The following is a 22,938-nucleotide window of genomic DNA, read 5'->3' on the forward strand; positions in this document are numbered from 1 at the left end:
CAATTCACGTTACCACTGTGTGTTCTTTACTACTTTGGGATATGAATAGTAAGTTTTAATTACCCATCAGTAAGGCCAGTGTTTAATGTATTACATAAATGTGTTCTTGTCTCAACCACTGATGAAGTTCCTTTGCTAACCTAGCCTATTTAAGTAACTTGAATTATACTACCTTTCTTATCAGTATCAGCACAAACAGAATACACTGCTAATCTTGGCTCATTTGGAAGCAGTGATCATGATGTGATCTACATCAGTTTTGCATTCAGCTTCCCTGACTGATGTAAGAATGCAAGTAGCTGCACTGTAGAGGGGTAGCATTAGCATGTGGAAGGGGAAGCAGTTTAGCCTGTAGTCATACTCTTACAAGGTTATTCTATAAACAGCAGGTCATATCTCCTAACAACAGCAGCATCTATTGCTTATACCAGGCCACCTACTTTCTGCCGTATCTGCAGTTTGTAGCATCAGTGAAACAGTCGACATGTTTTAAGGGTCACTGAAACTTTGAAATGTGGGATGGTTCTTCAGCTTACAACAATAAGTTTATTATGTTTACTACCATGAACATTTGGTAATAATACCAAAAAGTAAGATCATTTTATCAGTAATCTCACTGGAGCTATTACAGAATTAAAATTACAACCCATAACCCCCATGAACCACTATGTTTTCAAGCTATAATATCATGTGGCTTGGTTTGTTTATTTAATATGCAATAATTAATTTTAATTAAAAAAGAAACTAACAGCCAGTTTTCTACCTGTAATTGTTTTATATATCCCTCCTTCATGGTAACTGATTTTTAGTATGGTTGCTCCTTTCCTTATGTACGACAACACAGTACAGACTCATCAGAACTTTGAAAAGCTTAAGTCTTGAAATACGAACCTCAATAATGAAAGTATAGACGTACTGTAGTGTGTTGTCCAGCACTGAATATTTTGACTTCCTAGATTGGTGAACATAATGTAGACCAATTTTCAGATCAGTGTTCCATTCACAGCTAAATAAGAAATCAGGATTCCAAAAACTACAATATCATTCAACTAAAAATAAACTATGCAGCATTCCCAAGCTCAGTATGGCTGTGGATAATTTCTGTGTAGCATGGAGTTAATTTGCTGCAACACAAATTAAGTAAAGTAAATAAATAGTGATATCATAGGTTTTAAATTTCTTTGAATTAACCAGTCATGTCTTGTTGGCATTCATTCTACCTGCTGTGGTCTGGATCTAACAAAGCTAAAGTGTGTCTAAATGTTATGTTATGACTGCAAGCTTTGTGATCATTGATAAATTATAAATCACATCCCATTTCTATGTAGAAAGTTCTGTATACAGCAGCATGTGATGTATATGGAGAATGTATGCCTTAATTTTGTCAAGAATATGGCCAACAGTTCATAAGTATTATCCACCTTTGTTACTGGCAGTTCTTCACTCCAGAACACACAGAATTCTGCCATAACCAATAAGTGTGAGAGATGCTGCATATTTTTAATTGGTTATCCTTACCTTCGTAGTTCAGTGTAGATGGGCAAGACTTCTGGATGACAGACGAAAGCAAATGCCAGGATGGGAATGGTATACGCGGTCTGCAAACCATCATAAACTAGAAGTAAGTGACAGAAAAAGAAAAAGAACAAAACCCAAGTCCTAAACTGGCATAATTTCACTGGCCAAGTACTTGTTAAGACAGTATCATGCAACAAATCTATCTGCTTAGATGGCCAGTTTTACAATGTTTTTTGGGGAAATAATACAGTTGTTTTGGTAGTCTAATTAACTGCGTTAATTTTCAGTAAATTTGTCAATTAAAAACAGATACTGACCATTGCAAGTAAAAACGTGTGCATGATTACACACAAACTAAGAGGGGTGGCACTAGAGTGATGAGAAAAAATGTTACAGACCACAGGCATTGTTAACATTTCTAGTAATGCATCTAAGACGGCACCAGCATTGTCCCATACTCGTGACAGTTCTCATCACTACAATACTCTATCTTTTGCTGAAGGGTTTTTATATCTGGAGTGACTGACCTCCAGTGCATCCATTAGGGTGTACACTTAATAAGTTACTAGAAAACAAGGTGCAGTTCATGAAACAATTTAGCATTCAGTCACCATTTTTGTCATTTCAAATGTTTAAAATTTCTTACATAGTTATTAATGTTTTCTTAAATTACATTTAATAAAGTGAAGGGCTGCTTATTGTCAAAGACATCCTGATAAGTGTGCGTATATGTGTGTGTGCACTTGTATATCTACATATAGAAAGTCACACACACACATACATATACACATACAGATGACACATGATACAGACAACATCCTTTGTTATCTTAAGATAGCTAGGTCTGCTTTCTTTTAAACAATATCTTAAAATACCTTTAGTTACTTCACCCTTTATAATGCTTTTGCAAAAACTACTAGGCAAATTGTAATTAGTTTCAATGACCATACTAACTGCTTTCTCAAATTTTGGAAGGTGTTCTCTTCCTTGTACTTATGCTTTCCTGGTCAGTCTTCCATCTCTCCACTCCATGAAGGCCAGAAAAACCTGTGGATATCATCCTGCTGAACTTCCATAGCATTTTGTTCCTTCTAAGTACATTCATCTCTCTTTTGCTCTCTCTCTTCATTCACCTTCTGTTTACTCTTTCTTCTCACTCACATTTCTGCACCTATTTACCCATTAGCTGTATTGACTGCTTTAAGGACATGTTAGCTCTAACTCTTGTAGTATAAGACATAACAGTCTTACTCATAGTTACACCTACTTATGTAACTGCCAGCCCTTTAGGCAACTCCATATGCACCTGTTTAGTCAGCGTATGTTTATAAGTCTTGTAAACTGTTGATATTAATAAAACAGATTAGTTTTATTTTCTGACAGACTTGTTATCTATTTCTTGCCAGACCAGTCTGACTTAGTTTAGGAACATCAGATTGCTTTCACAGTTCAATAAAGTTTGCTCTTCATTGCTTTCATGTATAGCATTAGAAAAGGATTAGCTGAAAATTGGCAGTTAATATTTCTTTCCATTCCACAGACATAAAGGTCTTTGCTCTGCTCTCACATGTGCCATCTGTAAATGAGTAACTCCTTAATGTGGAACAGAATCTTGCAATCCATAGCACTTTTTTTTGTTATTATATTCTGGCGGTCCTATCATTCTCAAGTGCAACGTCACATAATGTTGACCCTCATTATAATACCTGCCAGAGGTGGAAGTTTAAGGATTTACTCTCAGTTGGCCAGGTTCATTCCAGGGTCAAATACACAAGCTAGGAAATAGTAAACTCTTAGGTAACATTCACCCACCCCGGAAGATATGTAAAAATTGTTAATTTCTTTATTCAGTTTTGTTCTTGGGTATGTGTTCACTACAATTGAATGAGTATAGAGGGTGTTTCTGTCTTTTATGAAGATGCATAGTTTTGGACTGTTCATTCATTCACTCATTGGTTGATTCTGCATCTGCTTAATCCAAGTCAGGGTCTCTGGGGGACTGGACCATATCTTGGAACTCACTGAGCCCAAGACAAAGGAACTAATTTTGAATGAGGCATTGCCTCTACATAGAACATGCACACAGTCACTCACCTTCACACCGTACACTCACCTGCGGCTGATATGGAAGAACGTTAATTCATCTACAGCATGTTGGGATCTAGGAGAACTGCAGCAGCTGGCATAAACCAATGTAGACATAGAGAGGAAGTGTAAACTCTGCACAGAAAGAATGAGAACTGAACTGAAGAAACATGTGCTGTGAAGCAGCAGTGCTAATCACTGTGCCTCTTTGACACCTACATTTTATTTTTTTTTCTATTAAATTGTTTTATGTTTTAAATATTAGTTTATTTTGATAAGTGGAATTAAATCTGTATTACATTTTGATGTTTATCATTTTCAATCAAAGTAGCAGCTGTATATGTCAAAACAAAGCTAGAAAAGGGAAAATGTCCACAGAACCTCTGTGGACATTTTCCCATTTCTAGCTTTCTTTTGTCATACACAGCTGCTACTTTAATTGAAAATGCTAAGGGTAAAGCTACAGGGTTTCTGCACTTTCTCATACATGATTTAATTTTGATATTGATACAATTAAATATTTTTTTTTATTTTTTTGTAACTTATTTTTTTTCTACTCTTTATACTTAATTCAGAAGAAAACTGACTACCTGTAGCCTCGAATTTCTACAAAGCATTCCATGCTTTTCCTTTTCTTCCCTATTACCTCTCAGTAACTTGCCTGATTTTTTTTTCATTAGCTCTCAACTCGACCTGGTCCAACCTGCTCCATTCGCCCTTGCTATGCTTGGGCTCACTCTGATCCCCTACCCTACCTCCACTCCCACCCACCTCTGAACACATTTGATTTATACCTAACCATCACTTCCCCTCCCCTCAGAACCCCTCCCCTTCTTGCCCCTCTTAACCAATCTGCCATCCCTTTCCATTGTCATCTTACCTCCTACTTAATACTTATTCATAGCTACCTCTTATTAAACTCTCTCCTAGTTCCTCCTTTCACCCCATAGCCAATGGTTCCACAGTTCCTCCCTCCTATCGTCTTCACAAACCTTACATTTCTCTAAACTCTCTTCCTCTCATAATACTCACTACCAAGCACTATCAATCTCTACTACAACATGATACTATCTGTCCTCTGCAAATCTACTCTAATTTTCCTTTACTACCTCACTTCTTACAATGCTCAGTTAAAACCACTTCACCCATCTCATACCTCTGTCAACTCTAAGGGATTCTCTCAATCTCTGCACAATACAAATCTCACTGTCTATCTTTCCTATAACTTCCTTCCTCCCCAAGATCAAAGCCCCCTTCTCCTACTACCACCCCCAAAACTAAGATAAAATATCTATACCATTATTCCCTTGCTCCCTAACTCTAATTTTACAGTCAATGCTCTACTCCTATCAGGGGACATTCATCCCAACCCTGGACCTATCTCCCTCCCCCTCAAATATAACACAACTATTGATCCTAATACTACTCATCCCATCCTCCCTAAGAAACAGTTATCAGTTTACTCCAAGAATATCAGAAGCTTACTAAATAAAGTTAGTGAATTCTATGCCTGGATGTCACACCATTCGGCAGGCATCATTACACTCACCAAAACATGGCTGAAACCTCAGATCTCTGACAAAGACTTTTTCCCTCCAGTTTACAACATCCTACTACTAGGATCATCCAAAGAAAAAGGTGGAGGAGTTGCCATTGTATACATGAACCATCTCACTATTACCCCTCTAACTAACCCTAATCCCTAATTCTTGCAAGTTGAACTTCTGACTGCCAACTGTAAAATTAATGACCATAACAGTATAACTGTAGCAGCTATCTATATACCCCCCAGTGATAACATCTCTTTACTTGAACATATTCTCTCCTGGCTTTCTCAACACATAACTAATGAAACCATTCTACTGGAGGATGTCAATATAAACTGGCTATCCCTCTCCCTGGATAGACCTAGCTCATGTATTAATTTGCATGGCTTCTCCCAACTAATCTCTACCCCTACCCATACTAATAAGCCACCCAGCTCCGGTTCTCTCATTAACTGGATACTAGTCTCAGATCCACACAAATATCACCACCCAGAAACACTACCAGACACTGTGACCACCCTCTAATTAACATTCTAAGATTCTCCCCACACTGCACCAGACCACAAGTACATTGAATGCCATAAACTCTCTAACTTCCATTCTGATACTTTTAACAACCTCCTCTCAGCAATAAATTGATCCTTCCTAACTCATCTACCACTGGATGAGACAGTACTAAAATTCAACTCGATATTCCTAAACATTCTCAACTCCCTTGCCCTCTTATGAACTGTAAGAGTCAAATCAATTATATCCCCTGACTTATACATTCTACTCGCACCCTAATACAAACTAGAGACAAGGCATGGAAAATCTGTTTTAAAATCTAAGCTCCCTACTCATTTACAAAACTACAAGGAGCTCCATAACCTTACCAAAAAATACATCAACAAAGACAAGAGGAATTTTTACAAAAAAACACCAAATTCACACATATCCAACCCAAAGAAATTCTGGCACTCCATAAACCAAATACTGCATCCAGGTAAACCCTCATCTCCTAACTCCTGCCCTAATAACACACCTCAAGAAACAGCATCCATCTTTAACTCCTATTTCATTGACTCCATCAGTAAATTGATTAATCCCACCAGCTCCAATACCTATGCTATCAAACATTTGGACCTTCCCACAACCTCTAAATCCATAAATTATTTCTCTGTTAAATCAGTACCTGCCAGCTACATAAAATCCTTACTTCTCAAACTGAAACCTTGGTCCACCTCAGTTGATACTCTACCTCTACACATCCTTCAGATAGCAGCAAACTCTCAAGCCCTATCACTGAATCCAAAGTTATCTCAATCTGGAAATATTTCTTTACCTTACCCACATACAAAGAAGGCAACTCCACATAAATGGCTGATGTAGTCAGCTGTCCTCTGTCCAGTACCTTAGACCACATCCGTATTGTCTCCGACAAGGTAGTTTAAGACTCGTATCATGTCTTGCCCGAGATGTCATGAAGATGACCCGGTGAAAGGTCGTCATAAAAAAGACGCCAAAAACAACCAGCCACCCTTGCACGCCGCAAAGTCAACCAATATATACACAAAAACAAACCGTCAGTGTACCCCCACACAAAACCAACAAACATATAAAAGACAGCAAAACAACCAGCCACCCTTGCACTAATCATATGTACAATATATACACAACAGGACAATACTCACAACCCACAAACACTGTCTATGTCTCTAACCTTCACATTGACATGGTCCACAATGCAGTAATAAACCATCACAAAACTGGTATATGGTAGGTACCAAAAATCCCAAAGCAGTTGTTGTGAGGGAGCCAAAAAAACATACTAGGGTAGAAAGGTGTACTATGTTCTTCAGGAGACATTAAAAAAACCCAGTAGCAAATATGCCCCAGTAAAAATATGGTAGTGGAGTTTTAAAACTATAGAAGCAGTTAGAAGTAAAATAAATGTAGCTAAAGAGAAAGTTCTTTAATCCTGCCATCACCTTAAAAATAAAAGTGGCAGTAGCCCTACCAAAAAAAGGCAATAGAAGCAGTAGCCCTAGTCCAATGAATCTGAATCCCAAACAAAATAAAAGCAAAGTGATGGGAATAAAATGAACAGTTTACAAACCCAATCCACCTAGAAATAGTTTGTTGGGAATAAAAACTAAACCCAAAAAACAAAACCACTTTCATTTTGGTTTTTTTGATAATATTGCGGGTAGGAAATGTAAAAAATTTAAAAGCAACAACTTCTTTTTGTTTAAATTTCTTTAGTGCATAAAAAAAGGATATGGATCGGTTTGCCATAAAAAACCAAGGTGAGAAAAGTTTTAGGCTAAACCACTTTAAGAACCTAAAGTAGGCCCTAGGAAGGACCCTTCTAAAGAAAGGTAAACTGCCACAAAAGCCTGTAATTCAGACAAAATGTTGCACAGAACCCAGCCTGAAAAAGGCTCAAAGTAGTACAAATGCATGGCAGTGTTCAGTGAAATTCTCCTCCAAAGAGTAGTGGCGCAGTGTCAGTAGTCAAATACAAATATGCCCCTCTATGGCATGCCCAAAACAAAGGATGAGAAAACAAGGAGCTCACATGGGGCTTTCTTGAAATCCAACAAGGAAAGAAGCTAAGAGTGGGGGTCTAATAAACTTGTCAAAACAAGGAATTTAATAAAGAAGAAAGAAGAAACAATGGTTGGTCACAAGTATAAAAAAGAAGATTGTAACTCAAATTAAAAAATATCTTAAAAATTCAACTTCTGTTTTCCCTAATACTAGGCCTTTCTCTAAATTTTGTACTCAAAAAAGGCTTAGAAACATCAAATTCCTTTGCTGGCATAAAAAAAAAAAATCTCTGTATTGTTAGAATGTTCAAATTCCTTGTGACAGGAGCAAAGATGCTCCAAATATAAGTGAAGTTTGTTGCTGAAGAAGTGCAGACTTCTCAGGAGACCAGGACATTGCTGGTTCTGACATATCAGTAGCTGTCGAGCAGAGGTGAATGCCATCCAATCAATGCAGACTTGTCTTGTCAGGCCAATCTGGAAGTGCTGAAAGGAGCTTTGCTGAAGTGGTGGAAACCTTCTTTGGTGAAGGCCCAGTTGAAGAAAAGAGCATCCACTTTCCAAGCTGTGGGATGAAACCTTTTGAAACAAAGATGGCAGACAAGACTTTTGTGGAATGAAACTTTTCTATGTAAACTTTGGCAGACGGTAGTTGAGTGGCTTTAGTAAATACTTTTCCAATTTAATTATGCCTTTCAGTGTGCAAAACTTTGGCAGCTGGATCATGAGGGAGTTCTGGTTGAACACTGTGAATACTGAGTTCTGTGCTTCATCCAAACTCCATAATTGCTGAGATGCCCTGCCTGAACTTGTCTGCATAATCCATAAGAAACTTGTCTCCCACCCTTGTTTGTTTGTGTGCAGAAATGTTTCCTGATCCCCCAGATTGTTGTTGCTTTGTGTATGAGGAAGTAGTAAATCCTTGAGAAGTAAATCCTGAAAGTTGCCTGCACTGAAAGAACTTAATGTGAATGTACTAGTTAAATGTGTCTGACAGTCTGTTTCCCTGCCCCAAGAATGTTTATTCCCTGTTTTTGTCAATCATCTCTGTATCCACTTTCCATTTAGATGATCTCCCAAGCAGGTATCCTTGGTGACTCTGTTAGCCTCTGAGGTCACATCTCTGGAGGTCACCAGTCAATCCTTCTGAATAACAAACTGTCCTCCTTTTGAATGCAGTTCCAGGTCCACCACATATCTTGCTTCCTTTGTAGAGTGACATCAGTTTGGCATCACCAGATACTTCATTTTATGGCTCCATGCACCCATTTTTACCAAGTCATGTCCCCTACAGCATGCTGTCTGGCATTGGCAAGCACCAGAATACAACCCTTGCAGTCAGTTTAACTGATGGAAAAATGAGTTTTGGGAGGGAAAGATCTGATTTGTTTGTCCTGTACAAAAAAGTCTCACTGGATAGGAGGGTTACTGGGGTCAAAAGCACACCCCATTACTTTTTACACTGTCATCCAGCTATCTTGGACATCTTAGATTTGAGATCACAGCACTGCCATCATATAATACAAGAATAAATAGAATTTCTTCCTTTCCTTGCTTCAGAATCAGAAAAATTAATATCAGGCCTCAAGGAAGCCTTTTCCTCTGCCAAAAGCCTGTCAATGAACAGCCACGTCCATTGAAAGAAAGAATAAGTGATGCAGAGATAAGCCAGAAAACTGAAAAGCAAAAGGGCTAAGTAGCTCACGCAGAAACAGCCTGAAACTTCAAATGAGAAGCCAGCATAGTGACATGAGATATGTCAGCCTGAGTTGTTCATGAACCAACAGAAACTTGTTGGTTGCAGAACCAACATTTTGAACTTGGGAATGTCCCGAAAAGTGTTGAGGATAGATAAATCCAAAATTGGTCTCCGGCTTGTTCCCTTCCTGGGGCCCCAAACTTGGGAGAGGGAAAGCCCCTAGGCCCCCTAGAGAGGAGGGAAGAGATATGGCCCTAAGATTGGAAGCAGCAGAAATTTGTTTGTGCCCCTATTCTTTGCTGAGGAGGAGCGTCTGGCATATGCCTTTGAAAGGAGGAGGTATGGAAATAAAACTTGTAACCTTGGTGTATGATATCCAATACCCATCTGTCCTGGGTAAACCCAAATTCAAATGAAGATCTGTCCTGGGTAACTAAACTCCACTCTTGCCAGAGAAAGAACAGGAGAGCTTCCCTGCAAATTAAAGCATTGGCCTCTTTTCTTTGTGCTCACCTGCCCTGCCAAAGCTGAAGACTGTGCAGGTGAACTCCCTGTTCTGGGAGTGAAAGAGCCCTGAGTTCTGCCCTACAGGTCCTGAATCTTCCCTAGTACTGCCCCTCATCTTCCCAGATCCCCCCCCATTTTAGCAGGCCAATTAAGAAGGCACGGAGGCTGAACTTGCAAAATAGACTTAGCCTACTCTTAGATCTTACTTTTCTCTTCCTTTTTCTTCCTGACTGACCACACTTGAACCAAACAACTACTCAGACTGTGCCTTGTCAACACAATCACAGATCAAAACCTGATAAAAAACCATCTGCAACCTGGTTGTCTTAACATGGTGAGATAAATTCCGTCATGGCATACCCAGGCGACCCATGTCAACCTCAAAACCCTAGAATGTGGAAAACTGACGCATCAAAACCACATACCAAATGGCCTGTGCTTAATTGTTCAGAAACAATGCCTTAAATCTGAGCATCTACCTTAGACAATGCCTTCCGCAATATTTTTAAGATATCTCAACATATGACTTAGTTAGAAGCCCTCATAGCTATTTTGGAAGAAGAAAGAGCAACTTTTCCCATCTATCCATGGAAAAAGCTCTTTATCTCCCCCATCGATTTTAACATGGAAGTTTGAGGTCTGGAACCTTCTTTTTACAACAGAGGCTCTGGCCCCCCTAAGTCTAGGGTTTGACTAACAATTTCTGGGTTTCGCCTGTACCCTTCTTAATCTTACACGGGTATACCTGAGCTTCAGGCACAGGATAATACCTAAGGGAAGCTAACACAAAGGAGACCTTCCACAGGGCATTGCAGGAACAATGCAAAGACAAAGGCCTAGCCAAAGGCACTCAAAAGCCTAAAAAAAGGCCAATGTCAGAGAACCCCTGACCTTTTCAATGAAATTTCCTGGAATCAGAGAGAAGTCCTATGAAAAAGAAAAAGAAAAGGAAAGAAAAATGAATGAAGAGGAGAAAGAAAAATCAGAAGGAGGAGAAAGAAGGAGAAGGAGAAGGAGAATTATCAGCAGCATCAGAAGGAGAAGATCTCTCCTGAACCTCAACTCTCTCTCCTCTCTAAGCCTCTTCAACTCAGCACACCCCAACCTCTAATCAACCCTAGGCCTCTTATCAGGATCAGAAACTTAATCAAAGTCATTATAATGGGCACAGACCCTGATGAACTAGAGTGACACCACAGACCCTGATGAACTAGGAGCCTCTGGACCAGAAGCTTAAAGACCTGGCCTGCCTCTGGGAGAAGCCCTGAAAGGGAGAGGAGAGGCCTAAAACCTGAAGCCCCCACCAGCCTGAGTGCCCTGAGAGAGAAGCCCTTCAGCCTGACAAGCCTCCCCTGGGACTCTCAAGAACCTCTCCGCGCAAACCAAAGTCCCTCTGGCGCCTCAGAAGAAACCACTACTTCCTGCCACCACTCTCTTCTTCTCTGCTGCAGTCTTCTTGCCTGGGTTTAGCTGCTTTTTGAAGAGAGCTTTGTCGCGGCAAGCGGCGCAGCATAATTGCACGGATCCCCAAAGACCAACCTGGCACAATCTAACGCCGGCGCATCCAGGCTTACCTAACACCGGCTTGACCTAGCACAAACTCGCAACACCCAACAACGCCACACAAAGGCCCCAAACAAGGAATACCAAACATGATAATCTCTCTCCATCTGATCTACACAACCACATTTTTTTCTCGACATCCGTAACACTTTACTGCAATAAAAAAAAAAAAAAATAAAAAAAATATAAATATTCCAAAACGCCAACTCCAACACGACTCGTCTGTCTGAAACTCCGACGAGCGAGCCGCATCTTGCGGCGGCTGCTTGCTGCTTCTGCATCGACCATAAAGAAAAAGGATAGGATATCGGTGTCCGCGCATTTTGTACACTATGGCTGTGATGATGTCAGTCTTAAGCTGACTGATGACCGCGCCAGCCTAATACTTTGATATTCGGGCCGACCGAGGACAGCGGACTACCCAAGTGTAAGGACTGCAGCAATGTGAGATGAAGAACATCTTGCCATCTTCAGGCCAATAGCAATTTTATCACCTCTCTCTAAACTATTAAGAAAATGCATGTACAAACAAATCTTAGATTACCTACTACAAGAAAATTTACCACCCCAACACATCATGGCTTTCACCAAAGACATAGCACATCCACAGCCCTTATGTCCTCTACCAACACCATCTCCCAGGCTAGATACAGTAACAAACTAATGTATTGCCTATTCCTTGATCTCTCTAAAGTGTTCAACACAGTCTCCCACCCTCTTTTGTTGGAAAAACTCTCGGACCTTAATTTCTCCACTTCAGCTGTCTCACGGTTTTCTAGTTACCTCAATGACTGACAGCAATCTGTAAAATGGCTCTCTACACTCTCCCCTGCTCTTCCTATCAAGATGGGAGTTCTCCAAAGAATCAGTTCTTGCTCCTTTACTCTTCAACATCTTTACTAATCAACTTTATACTTCCTGTCCACAATCATCACTTGTGCAATATGCAGGTGAGTTTACAGTCATCACCATTGCTGATACCCTCTCTGACCTAAACACCATTATGTAAAAATCCTTCATATCCATTGGAAAATGGCTTTCAAAGAATCAGTTAATCCTAAAAAGACTAAAATCTTGCTTTTTCACCCAAAAATCCATAATCACCGCAACTCTACTTTCACCATCTCATCTCTCGACAACACACCTATCACAGCTGAATCAAACACTAAGCTTCTCAGGGTCATAATAGATGACCGACTCAAATTTGACATCCATGTACTTAAAAACACTAAAAACTTGGTCTTCTTTACAGAAATAAAAGATTCCTGTAAAAAAAGCCAAAATTTCCCTCTCCCATGCCTACCTTCTCCCAAGCCTATTTTACAGCTCACAAATCCTCACCAGCCTTCAGAACTCCCTCTTAACAAAATGAGACAATACCTACAATAAAGTTGCTAGATTCGCTGCAAATCAAACCTATAAATCTCACCACTGTCTTTCTCTTAGCTTGAACTGGCTAAAATTTCCCCACCAACTACTTCTCTCTCAGCTTCAGATCATTCATTCTGTCCTATATCTGCCCTCCTTCTGTCCCAACATCTCCTCACTTGTCACCCACTACACCCCTTCCAGAACTATCCAAAGCACAAACCAAAATCTACCTAAAATCTACCAAAATAGGACAAAACCTTTACAGCTACTCCCCTACCCTGTCTTGGAACAAACTCCCACTGGATATTTGAAGTATTAAACAACCAAAAAAATTCAAAACTGCTACCAAAGACTTTCTAAGAATTACCTGGACTTGCCACTGTACACACCTTCCTGAACTGTCTACCCTCACCTCCTCAGCGGTCTCCTACCTACCTCTCCCTCTTTTTTCTCTCAGCTACAATAACTGTGAAACTGACTTATGAATACCTTAGACTCCCTACTCTGTCTACTCTAATATGTTTATGATTAAACTATTTTTAATTAAATAACTAATGATTAAATGCTTGTACACATTCCTTTCATGTTCTATGTTGCTATGTAGCTTCATCCTTAATGATGGTGTTCTTGATAAGATTGTATAACTTTGTATATAACCTTGGTGCCTTTACATTATTAATTGTAAACTTTGTACTAACATTTTTAATATTGTACTATACTCTGCATATGTGTTAACTGTGGAGTTATACATTATTAATTGTTAACTGCATATTGCCTTTTTAATATTGTACTGTACTTTGCATATGTGTTAAATGTGGAACTTTTCTCCTCAGGCCTCTGCTGAAAAGGGGCGACAGCTCAGTTGAATTAACCTGGTCAACAAATGTCAAACAAAATAATAAATAAATAATTGTCTGTGTTTTACATGTTGAATGGGGTGTATCACATTGTACAGTCAGTATGTGTACAATTGTTAGTAGCTAGTATTTTATTTATGTTGCCGGACAAGCTGGAGATAGACTTCAGCTTACAGCCACTAGATTGTTTTCTAGTTTTCTGTCATATTGTATCTGCATGTGTCTAACTCAGAGGGGATGCATTGTTAACCTCCTGGGTCAGCTATGACTTTTAGATATTCCTGTGACTGTTATCTTTCCTATAATTGCTGTCATGACATATATGTGGGGATGGGCTACAAGTGGAATAAAATCTTTTAAGAGAAAAATGCTGTGACAGTATGGCAAACAAGAGTTAGACTTTTTTCTTCATCCACTGGTGAAGACATACAATTCCCAGACAGCACTGTATGCCAGAGCTCTTTTGGTGGCTCCTCCACAAATTTTTGTAATGCTGTCTTTGATTAACCCCTTTGTCTCTACATGTGCCTACCAGTCAGCATGAAAGTCTTCACACCCCTTCAATGGAGGCAAGTAGCTGATCAGACAGTCAGTGCATCCCTACCTTCTATGTTGGCCTTCTGGGACACATGATGCAAATTAATGCTGGGTTACTAGTGTCGCAAATGAGAAATCTTCCCCTGCACCAGTGGGCCAACACTTTCTTTTCTTCTTCACCCCTTCACTAATCCCTGACCACTGATCCATGCCTTTCACATTTAAAGCCATTTTCCATAGCTTCCACATTTACCTGATTACAGCTAGAGATAATCTGGGAATGTCATTCAGATAAGGAGCCCCCCACCAAGCAGTGAGTCCTCCTCCAACATCAGTTTCTATGTTTGTGTTGGTGTTTGGGAAGCAGTCTTAAGCAGAATGCAGCAATGTGGATAACTAGAAGAGCTCAGTTTCTTTTGTTCTCATCTTCTCCTAATAAAATTGATGTCAAATATACTATGGACTTCGAGATTCCCAAGCACTGCATGGTCATTTGCTTTCAGTAACACTATTTCGTATGGGATTTATGTGGGTTGCTATAGCAGCTGCTACTAACTTCTCATACATCAGAGATTGGTTACCCAGAGTACAAGATCATTCAGTGCACAGTCATTTAAATGCTGCATTCTGTCTAGTACTATATATCTCTATGCATATGCCTAAACTGGAACATCAGTGTCAGAAACTGGCTCCTTGCTGCTGTACTGTCCAGTTTGCAACTTTGTTTTGTAGTCTGTCTTAGTATGCTGATCAAATTTATGGTTGTGATTTTCTTATTGACACAAGTAGTTCTAACAGAGCAACAAATCTTCAACACTAATCCAAAGTTATGTTTTCATGAAGCATATCCACATTAATGAAGCATATACCCCTCCATGCTGCTTTTCCATAGATGTAGTTATTCTAATATAGAAATAATATGACTATTTCCATTTTGCATGCCTTTTACTAAGTCTCATTTACTTTCTCTGTTTGCTTCTTATAAATATACAAATGACTTTGTATCTATTTTAACCCATGTAACTGACTTAATTACACACCTACACGTCCTCTAATAAGCAAGTATACAGAATAAACATAATTTTGTTGGCATAAGAAGGTTAAATAATCAATATAACTATCTACCCTACACGATTATTCACAATTCTATCATAATACAGCCTAAAATAATAATAATAATATTATTAAATAATAATAAATTATATAACAACCTTTTCATATACAAAAAAGGTCACAATACTCAGACACAATGCAGTGTAAAGTAAATTATTTAACTTTTGTTCAGTAAAACAAAGAACTGTTCTTTGTTTTACTGAACAAAAGTTGTTTTTGTTTTGGTTACTTGTTCAGCCGGCACCTTCCTTTCCTACTTGGTTAACCTTTTCATATACTTGGTCCATTATAAAAACATCAGTTTATACACTTGTAAATTATCTACACATTAATCAAGATAATCTTACCTATTATGAAGTAGTAGTTCACATGTACACTCATATATGTGCGCTCTGCTGGCACACTAACCATGCTCACTGTCTTTTCACGTGGCTGTTCTGTGGTTCTGTGGCACCACTTAGTATTACTTCCAGCTTTCCTTAATTCAGTAATTACAAGTAACAGGTCCAAGATCTTTCTGGTCTACGATACCAAAATTCACAGTGTGGGCAGACTCATCTGTAGGGAAAAAAATCCTTGCTGGACCTGGATAGACCCTGTTATTTCCATTTTTCTTTATGTTTACTATATAATGCCTATGTACTCCATATAAAATTTTCTCAGAGCAGTCCACAACAAACCATGCATGCATAGTCCATATCTTTAATTACTGACCTCACCAATTAGCCACTGTCCATATATTTTCATATCAACCATTTAGTGTCTCTACTCTCTCAGACTGCATACATTTCATCTTTGATTATTTCTACTTAGCCATTTCCATACCATCTAACTGTCTTGACCTGATCTATTTATCATAAACATCAGTATTTGTTCAACATTCAGTCCCCATGGCACATATGTAAAGAAAGAAAGAAAGAAAACCAAAGACTTCTGCAGAAATATCTGGCACAGTGGTCCCCATTTCCCAAGAACATATGCACCTTACCTTAAACACTGCCATGGCTATTGCATGTCTCATTTATTTACTGGAGTCCATATCTTACCCATCTTTCAAATGTTCCTTTATTTCATCTTATGCATTCTCTCATCTCTTCTGCCATCAACTCCACTCTAGGTACTCTGTTCCCATCCAGTTTCTCCTCACCAAAGAGGTATAGGACCCTCAAGTTCCTATTCTCCCTTTTTTGTTGACTTTGTCTGTAGGGGAGACCATTGCTGTATATTCTCTTCAATGCCAACTAGTGAATAAAGAGCCATTTGAGTATATTGGCCTGTCATATCTACTTGGGACTCACTCCTCTTCCAACTTTTTGTTTGGGGTGGGGAGGGGTCTGTCGATTCTTTGTACTTCCCTGTTTTTCCTACTGGAACTTAGACGCTTTGCCCAAGTGCCTCCTGAGAAGATTTAATTTGCACCATCACAACAATATTTTCTACCAGTCGCTGCCACTTCAGTAGTCAGCCTTCAATTAGGTTCATAGGTTCATAGGTTCATACTAGGCTATCTGCCCGAGGGCATTTGCAAGCCTAGCCCATCGTTTTGTGGCTTACGCCACCCCTTAAGTATGGGGAACTATACCCGTTATTTTGCTGTGCCTCTGTCGAGCAGTGACACTGAGGTAATCCCTGGGGTATATCTGCGATCTCCCATCCATTGGTCAAGATTTCTCTTGAACAAGGCCAGCGAGGTGCTCTGCCTCACATGTACCGGGATTTTGTTCCACAGCATAGGGAGTCTTTGGGTGATGAATCTATCCCTCCAGCACGTCCTATTAATAGCCGTGTCGAGGTTTAAGTCTCCCGCCCTTGTGGCTCTGATGGATCTAGATTTTTTGAGGTGAAGCATATTCATCAAATCTGGGTTTGACATGGCCTTGTATGTTAGGCAAAGGTCACCTCTGAGCACTGAATAGAGCTGGAGTTCTTTCAGTCGGGCAGCATAGGACAGATTTTTGAGACCCTTTATCCTTTTGGTGAGGAACTTTTGTGGCCTCTCCAGCTGCTGCAAGTGTCGGGTCAGATACATTCTGAATGGGGCATTGTACTCAATCATTGGTCTGATGAGTGATGAGTAAAGGGAGACTATGACCTCCCTTGATCTAGATGAGAATCCCTTCATGATAAGGTGGGCAATGTAGAAGGTCTTCCTAACTACTTTAGCTACATGGGTGTCGAATGACAGACTACTATCAACCTGGGTCCCCAGGTCCCTGATAACTTCTTCTGTGCTCAGTGGATTGCCACCTATTTGGTAGCTAGGGGTAACCTTGTTTTTCCCGAAGGGTATGACTATGCATTTTTGGCATTTAACTTTAGGCCGTGGCTCTGGCACCAGTTATCTGTTTCTGTGAGACCCTTCTGAAGGATATCTGTGTCAGATGTGTTTTCTACTATAGCCCAGTTTGCAGTCATCTGCAAACTTTGTCAGCCATAACCCTTCTGTGTTTGCTTGTACCGGAAAAGTAGATGCCAAACAAGAGTGGGCCCAGGACTGAGCCCTGTGGGACACCACTTGTGACAGGCTTTGAGTCTGACATGGCGCCAGCAACTCTGACTCTGTGGGTTCTGTCACTCAGCCAGTTTGCAACCCATCTTGTGATGTATGGGTTTACATTTAAGCTGATGAGTTTTTCAATGATACCCGAGTGGGGTATTGTATCGAAGGCCTTAGCCAGATCGAGGTAGGCTGTATGGACTGCCTTTCCCTCATCAATGGCTTTGGTGACTGTTTCAAGAAGTCAACCAAGTTTAAAAGGCATGATCTTCCTTTGACAAAGCCAAACTGGGTTGGATCCAAAGTCTGCAAATTCCCAATGTCTTTATTTATGAGGTCCATTATGATCCTCTCCATGGCTTTGCAGATAAGGCTTGTCAAGCTAATGGGGCCGTAATTTCCAGGGTCGGTGGGGGCACCCCCTTTGTCAAGTGGGACCACAGTTGCAGTGCGCCACTCCTGCGTATCCAGAGGTAAGACTTTGATTAAACAGCTGTCCTAGCTGTGGGTTTAATTCCTCATTGAGTTTGTGGAGCACACAGCCGGGGACACCATCAGGTCCCATGGATGCTGTGTTTTTGCTTTGGAGAGAGCAGTTCTCACTTGGGCGCTGGAGATGTTTGGGGGCTGCAATCATTTGGTATAGATATCTCTCCTTTGGGGAGGGGAGAAGTTTGCACTGAACCTGTCAGCCAGTATGTTGGCAATGTCTGTAGGATCAGTAATCTTCACATCATTTTGAACTAGTTCTGAGCATATCTGGGAGTTTCCTCCCAGGTTTCTAACATAGCTAAAGAAGGCCTTATGATTGTCTTTTGAGTCTTTAGCTATTTTTCTCGAAATTTGCTTTGGATGATTTTATGAGGGCTCTTAGTTTTTTACTTACAGTGATCAAGGGTGTCTTACCTTTTAAGGATTTTGCTCCATCTTGTAGTAGCTTCCTCCTTTTGTTGTAGAGTTTGTTTATGGCTGGGGTCCACCAGACTGGACGCTTGCCTTTGGTACAAAGAGTCTTTGTTTTGCTTGGGATTGCCTTATCCATGCAGTCCTGCAGGTGCTGGTAGAAGGCATTTGTAAGTGATTCAGCGGCTTGAGTACTGTTTTCCGCCAGCTCGGGGGCCTTAAAGGAGACCACACTAGTCTTTAGAAGTGTGAAGTCGGCTTTTGAGAAGTTCTTTACTGTGGTCTTTTTTATTTCAGGTGGGGGTGGGATGAGGACCTCCAGCGAGATTAGTTTGTGATCTGATCTCACCAGTGAGGGTGTACTTCTGGTGTTGAACATTGTGCTCCCATGTTCGTGATGATGAGATCAAGTATGTTATCTCCTCTTGTGGGGATGGTGACTAGTTGTTCCATGGCATTTGAGTTTATGAATTCCAGGAACTTTTGGGCTAGGGTGTTTGGGCTTGAGTAGTGTTCCCAGTCTATATTAGGTTAATTGAAGTCACCTAGTATGATGGTGTTTGGTGATACATTTATCCCTCTAGTGTTTTCAGGAAGGCCATGTGAGGTTCCTGAGTTTGTGAGGGTGGCCTGTAACATGCTACAATTTGCAGAGCAGTCTTGCCTATGGTTAATTGCACCTGGATGGTCTCCGATGCATCGTGCGTTGCCACCAGTCTTGAGGTGTGGGTGTCCTTGATGAATATGGATACCCCTCCTTTCTTGGTATTGTCCGGATTTTGGGGCCGGGCATGATATGAGGTAAAACCTGACAGCTGGGGTGCTCTCAGGAGCCTTGAACCAGGTTTCTGTCACAGCACAGACATCGATGTTCTCCATACTGAGAAGGGCCTCGAGTCGTGCATTTTGAGATTTAGACTTCTGGCATTGAGCAGCATTACCCTTAGTTTTTTCCTTTTTGTGTTCTAGGGTGGTAGGTTTAGAATTTGAGCCTTGCCTAAAAAGGCACTATGTGGGTGGCAAGAGCCTTTGCCAATATCCGAATCCCAGGGTGACAGGTGCAAGCCGTCCCTCAGCGTGGCTTGTCCAGCATGTCATCCCAGGCAGACAGACACTGGATCCCCTTTGAATGACACCAGTGTTTAAGCCAATTGTTAAAGCTGATCATCTTATCTCTGTATTGTGGCATCATTCTTGGTGAAGGTAGAATACTGCTCAAGGTCAGGGTCATACCTGCCTGGGCTACATAATCAGAGAGCTCCTCAATGTCTCTTTTCATGTAGTCCAAGGAGGTACGTCTCAGGTCGTTTACACCAGCGTGGACAATGACTGAGTCATATTTGTACCTGCTGTTGAGAGACCTGAGTGCTTGCGTTATGTGGCGGATTCTAGCGCCCAACAGGCAGCTTACTGTGACCTTCTCCTTACTCAGTCTGGTGAGCGGGACGTCAGTGTGTCTGACTATGGAGTCACCAATGACTAGTGTGTCTGGCATTGTGTTTGGCCTTAAGGGCTGTGACTGTTTGACAATCTGACTGTGAGGTCTATGTGTTGCAGGTGTTGTGTTCTGAGGTGGTGGTTGTTTGGGTGTCTGCTTTGGTGGCCTCTGCTGTTTTGGTAGATTTTTGATCAGAGCCTCCGAGTATGTCTTTGTGTGTTTATGTGTATGATTAACAATGCATTGACTGGTGCACTGCCATGCTTTGTGATCCACCATTGTAGGACATTACTGTTAATATGAACTGTTTTTTTCCATTGACTCCATCTATTTACAAACCCTTTTTCCAATTTGCTCATGGTGTTGGGTGTCACTTCAACAGTGACAATCATCTAGAGCCAAGGTTTACACCACCAGGTGGCTAGCTCTTCCACACCATACACTCATGTGCACACTCACAACTATGGCCAATTTAGAGTGTCCAGGCCACCTACTGCATGTCTTTGGAATGTGGGAAGAAATCAGAGCACCAGAAGGAAACCCACGCTAACACAGGGAGGACATGCAGACTCCACACAGAAGGCACACCAACTGAGAATCAAACTGGGGACCGACATGCCATGAGGCAATCATGCTATCTTCTGTGTCTGTATGATTTGCTTTTCCGTATAATTTTAAGAGAGTCTGGGTATGAAGTGTGGACTGCTGCTGTTCCTGCCTGCCACATGTACCATTCAGCTGGAGCCTGCTTCTTCTACCTCTTATACATCTGCAGTGCAAAATCTTCTTGCAGCTTAACTTTGGACCCAGCAGTTAAATTCTGTTCTCACTCATGCTTAATTCATTAAGTATCCCTGTAATTTAAAACCTGCAATTTGTCAAGAAGTGCCTAGATCTAGTTTCAGTGACTGGAGACTCCTACAGCCTCTGTGCCTTATCAATCCTGCAACTGCAATATACAAAGGTACACCCTGCTGTTACTTGTCACATGCAGTCCTAAATACATTGCATGAGGTCCCTGCAATCCGGACATTCAGCTATACCTGCTGTCCTTACATTGTTATCTCCTTGTTGTGTTCTCTAAATCTCCCTGTTTCACTAGTGAAAGCTTACTGCAGACATCTAGTCTCCATTTCTTTTTTATACTCTAATTCTTTCTCCCTAGCTGTAAACTGTATTGCACGGTGCCCCATATCCCTCTACATGATGCTCAAATCCATTCTCTCTTCCCCATCTCAAGAAGTAACACTGACATATTAGCCATATCTACTGAGTGGCAAACTCTCCTGCACATTTTAGATGACTTTACTATAGCACAAGATGGCAAACTTTCTGACTCTAGATTTGAAAGCATATACCTCCTGCCTCTGTATGTTCAGCAGCTGTTTCAGTCTCTTGGTATTTTCTTCTTGAGTCGGACCCCGTACTAACAAATGCAGACATTTTGTGCTTACCATAATGTTAGATCTGTGACAACTACATCACTCTTCAGAAACACCTGGGACTGTCTGCTACTGCCATTAGGATCACTCAGCACCTGTAGCTTTCAGTTTGACAGCTGCCTTCCCTGAGCCCATCACAGTTATCTTTTTGCAGGTCTCCAGTTCTTCTATGTTGCATGTGCACATACCTACCTGATTTGGAATGGATAAAATAATCCCCATAGAAAGAAGGCAAAAGAGAATGTAGGTCAGGCCGGCTAGATTGCAGTTTGTTCAGGGTTTGTTCCCAGCACATTTAAACTGCCCCGCTCACCCCAGGCCCAGGGCTAGGCAGGGCTGTTACAGATGGTAGACCTACTTCCTACAAGTTTACTGCTATTTTAAATACATAATTTCCTCTCTGATAAGAAGTGGTTTGGTCTGTCTTTGGTAACATGTTGGACAGAGTCCCCAGCTAATATACCAGGATGGTCTTGGTGATGAGAGTAGCCCTTTGACAACAACATCCTTAAAAGATGAAATATGCTCTGAAAGTGATGTCTAATTTACAGTGTTTGGTGAAAAGGCTGTGGCTGGACCATGTGGCTGTTGCTCAAATACCTTCCACTGAGGCATTCAGGAGGAATGCTGTCGAAGTGGCCAGTGGTCTAATGGAATGAGACCTAGATATCATGGGTACCATTTTGCTTGCCTTAAGGAAGCCTAATTTTATGCAGTCTTATAACCAACTAGATACAGTCACCTTGGACCTCTGAAGGCCCTTTCTTTGTGTGACAAGCAAACAAACAGTTGGAAACTTTATCTAAGCTCTTCTGTTCTGTTATGTTTATGTAAAATGTCAGTATCTAGTGAAATCTGTGTAATGGAGGAAATAGTGTCCCTAATTAGCATAGTTGAGAAAGAAAACAGGAAGATTAACTGATTTTTTAAAATTGGTCACTTGTTACATTGGTCTCAAAGGATGTTTTTTTGTTCACAGTACTATCCTCTCTTTGTGGAAAACTAAAAAAATTATGTGCGTAGGGCGTTAGTGATAAAGCTTGCAAATCAGATATTTTACTGACTGAGCTAATGGCCAAATGAAAAGAAGTATTTTCCAAAAGCTGTACTGGAGGTCTACTTGTTCTTCTGGTTCAGATGGTCGTTAGATAAGAGTTTCTAAGGTAAAACAAGGGTGCCAAAGAGATATGAGGTTTGGCTTGGTGACCTTACACAGAAAGTGCCTATGAGGCACTGTAATGACTTTAAATGGAGCAAAAGATGTGGCCTGGGAAGCTGCCTGAAAGTCTGAATTTGCTGCTCAAAATACCTTCAAGATGGAGTAACTCAG

The 22,938-nt window shown here is 40.7% G+C and overlaps 1 protein-coding gene across 2 annotated transcripts in view; it reads right to left on the reverse strand.

Moving 5' to 3' along the window:
* Positions 1 to 22,938, reverse strand: part of SLC38A5 (solute carrier family 38 member 5) — a 776,684-nt gene that overhangs the window by 189,347 nt on the left and 564,399 nt on the right. For both annotated transcript variants that reach the window (XM_044080289.1, XM_044080288.1), the window contains one exon: positions 1,519 to 1,598. In XM_044080289.1, coding sequence (XP_043936224.1) covers positions 1,519 to 1,598 — 80 coding nt within the window. The remainder of the gene's footprint in view (positions 1 to 1,518; positions 1,599 to 22,938) is intronic.

The sequence above is a fragment of the Protopterus annectens genome, chromosome 8.part0 (assembly GCF_019279795.1).
Source record: "Protopterus annectens isolate FY-2018-M chromosome 8.part0, PAN1.0, whole genome shotgun sequence".
In the NCBI taxonomy this organism is placed as follows: domain Eukaryota; kingdom Metazoa; phylum Chordata; order Ceratodontiformes; family Protopteridae; genus Protopterus; species Protopterus annectens.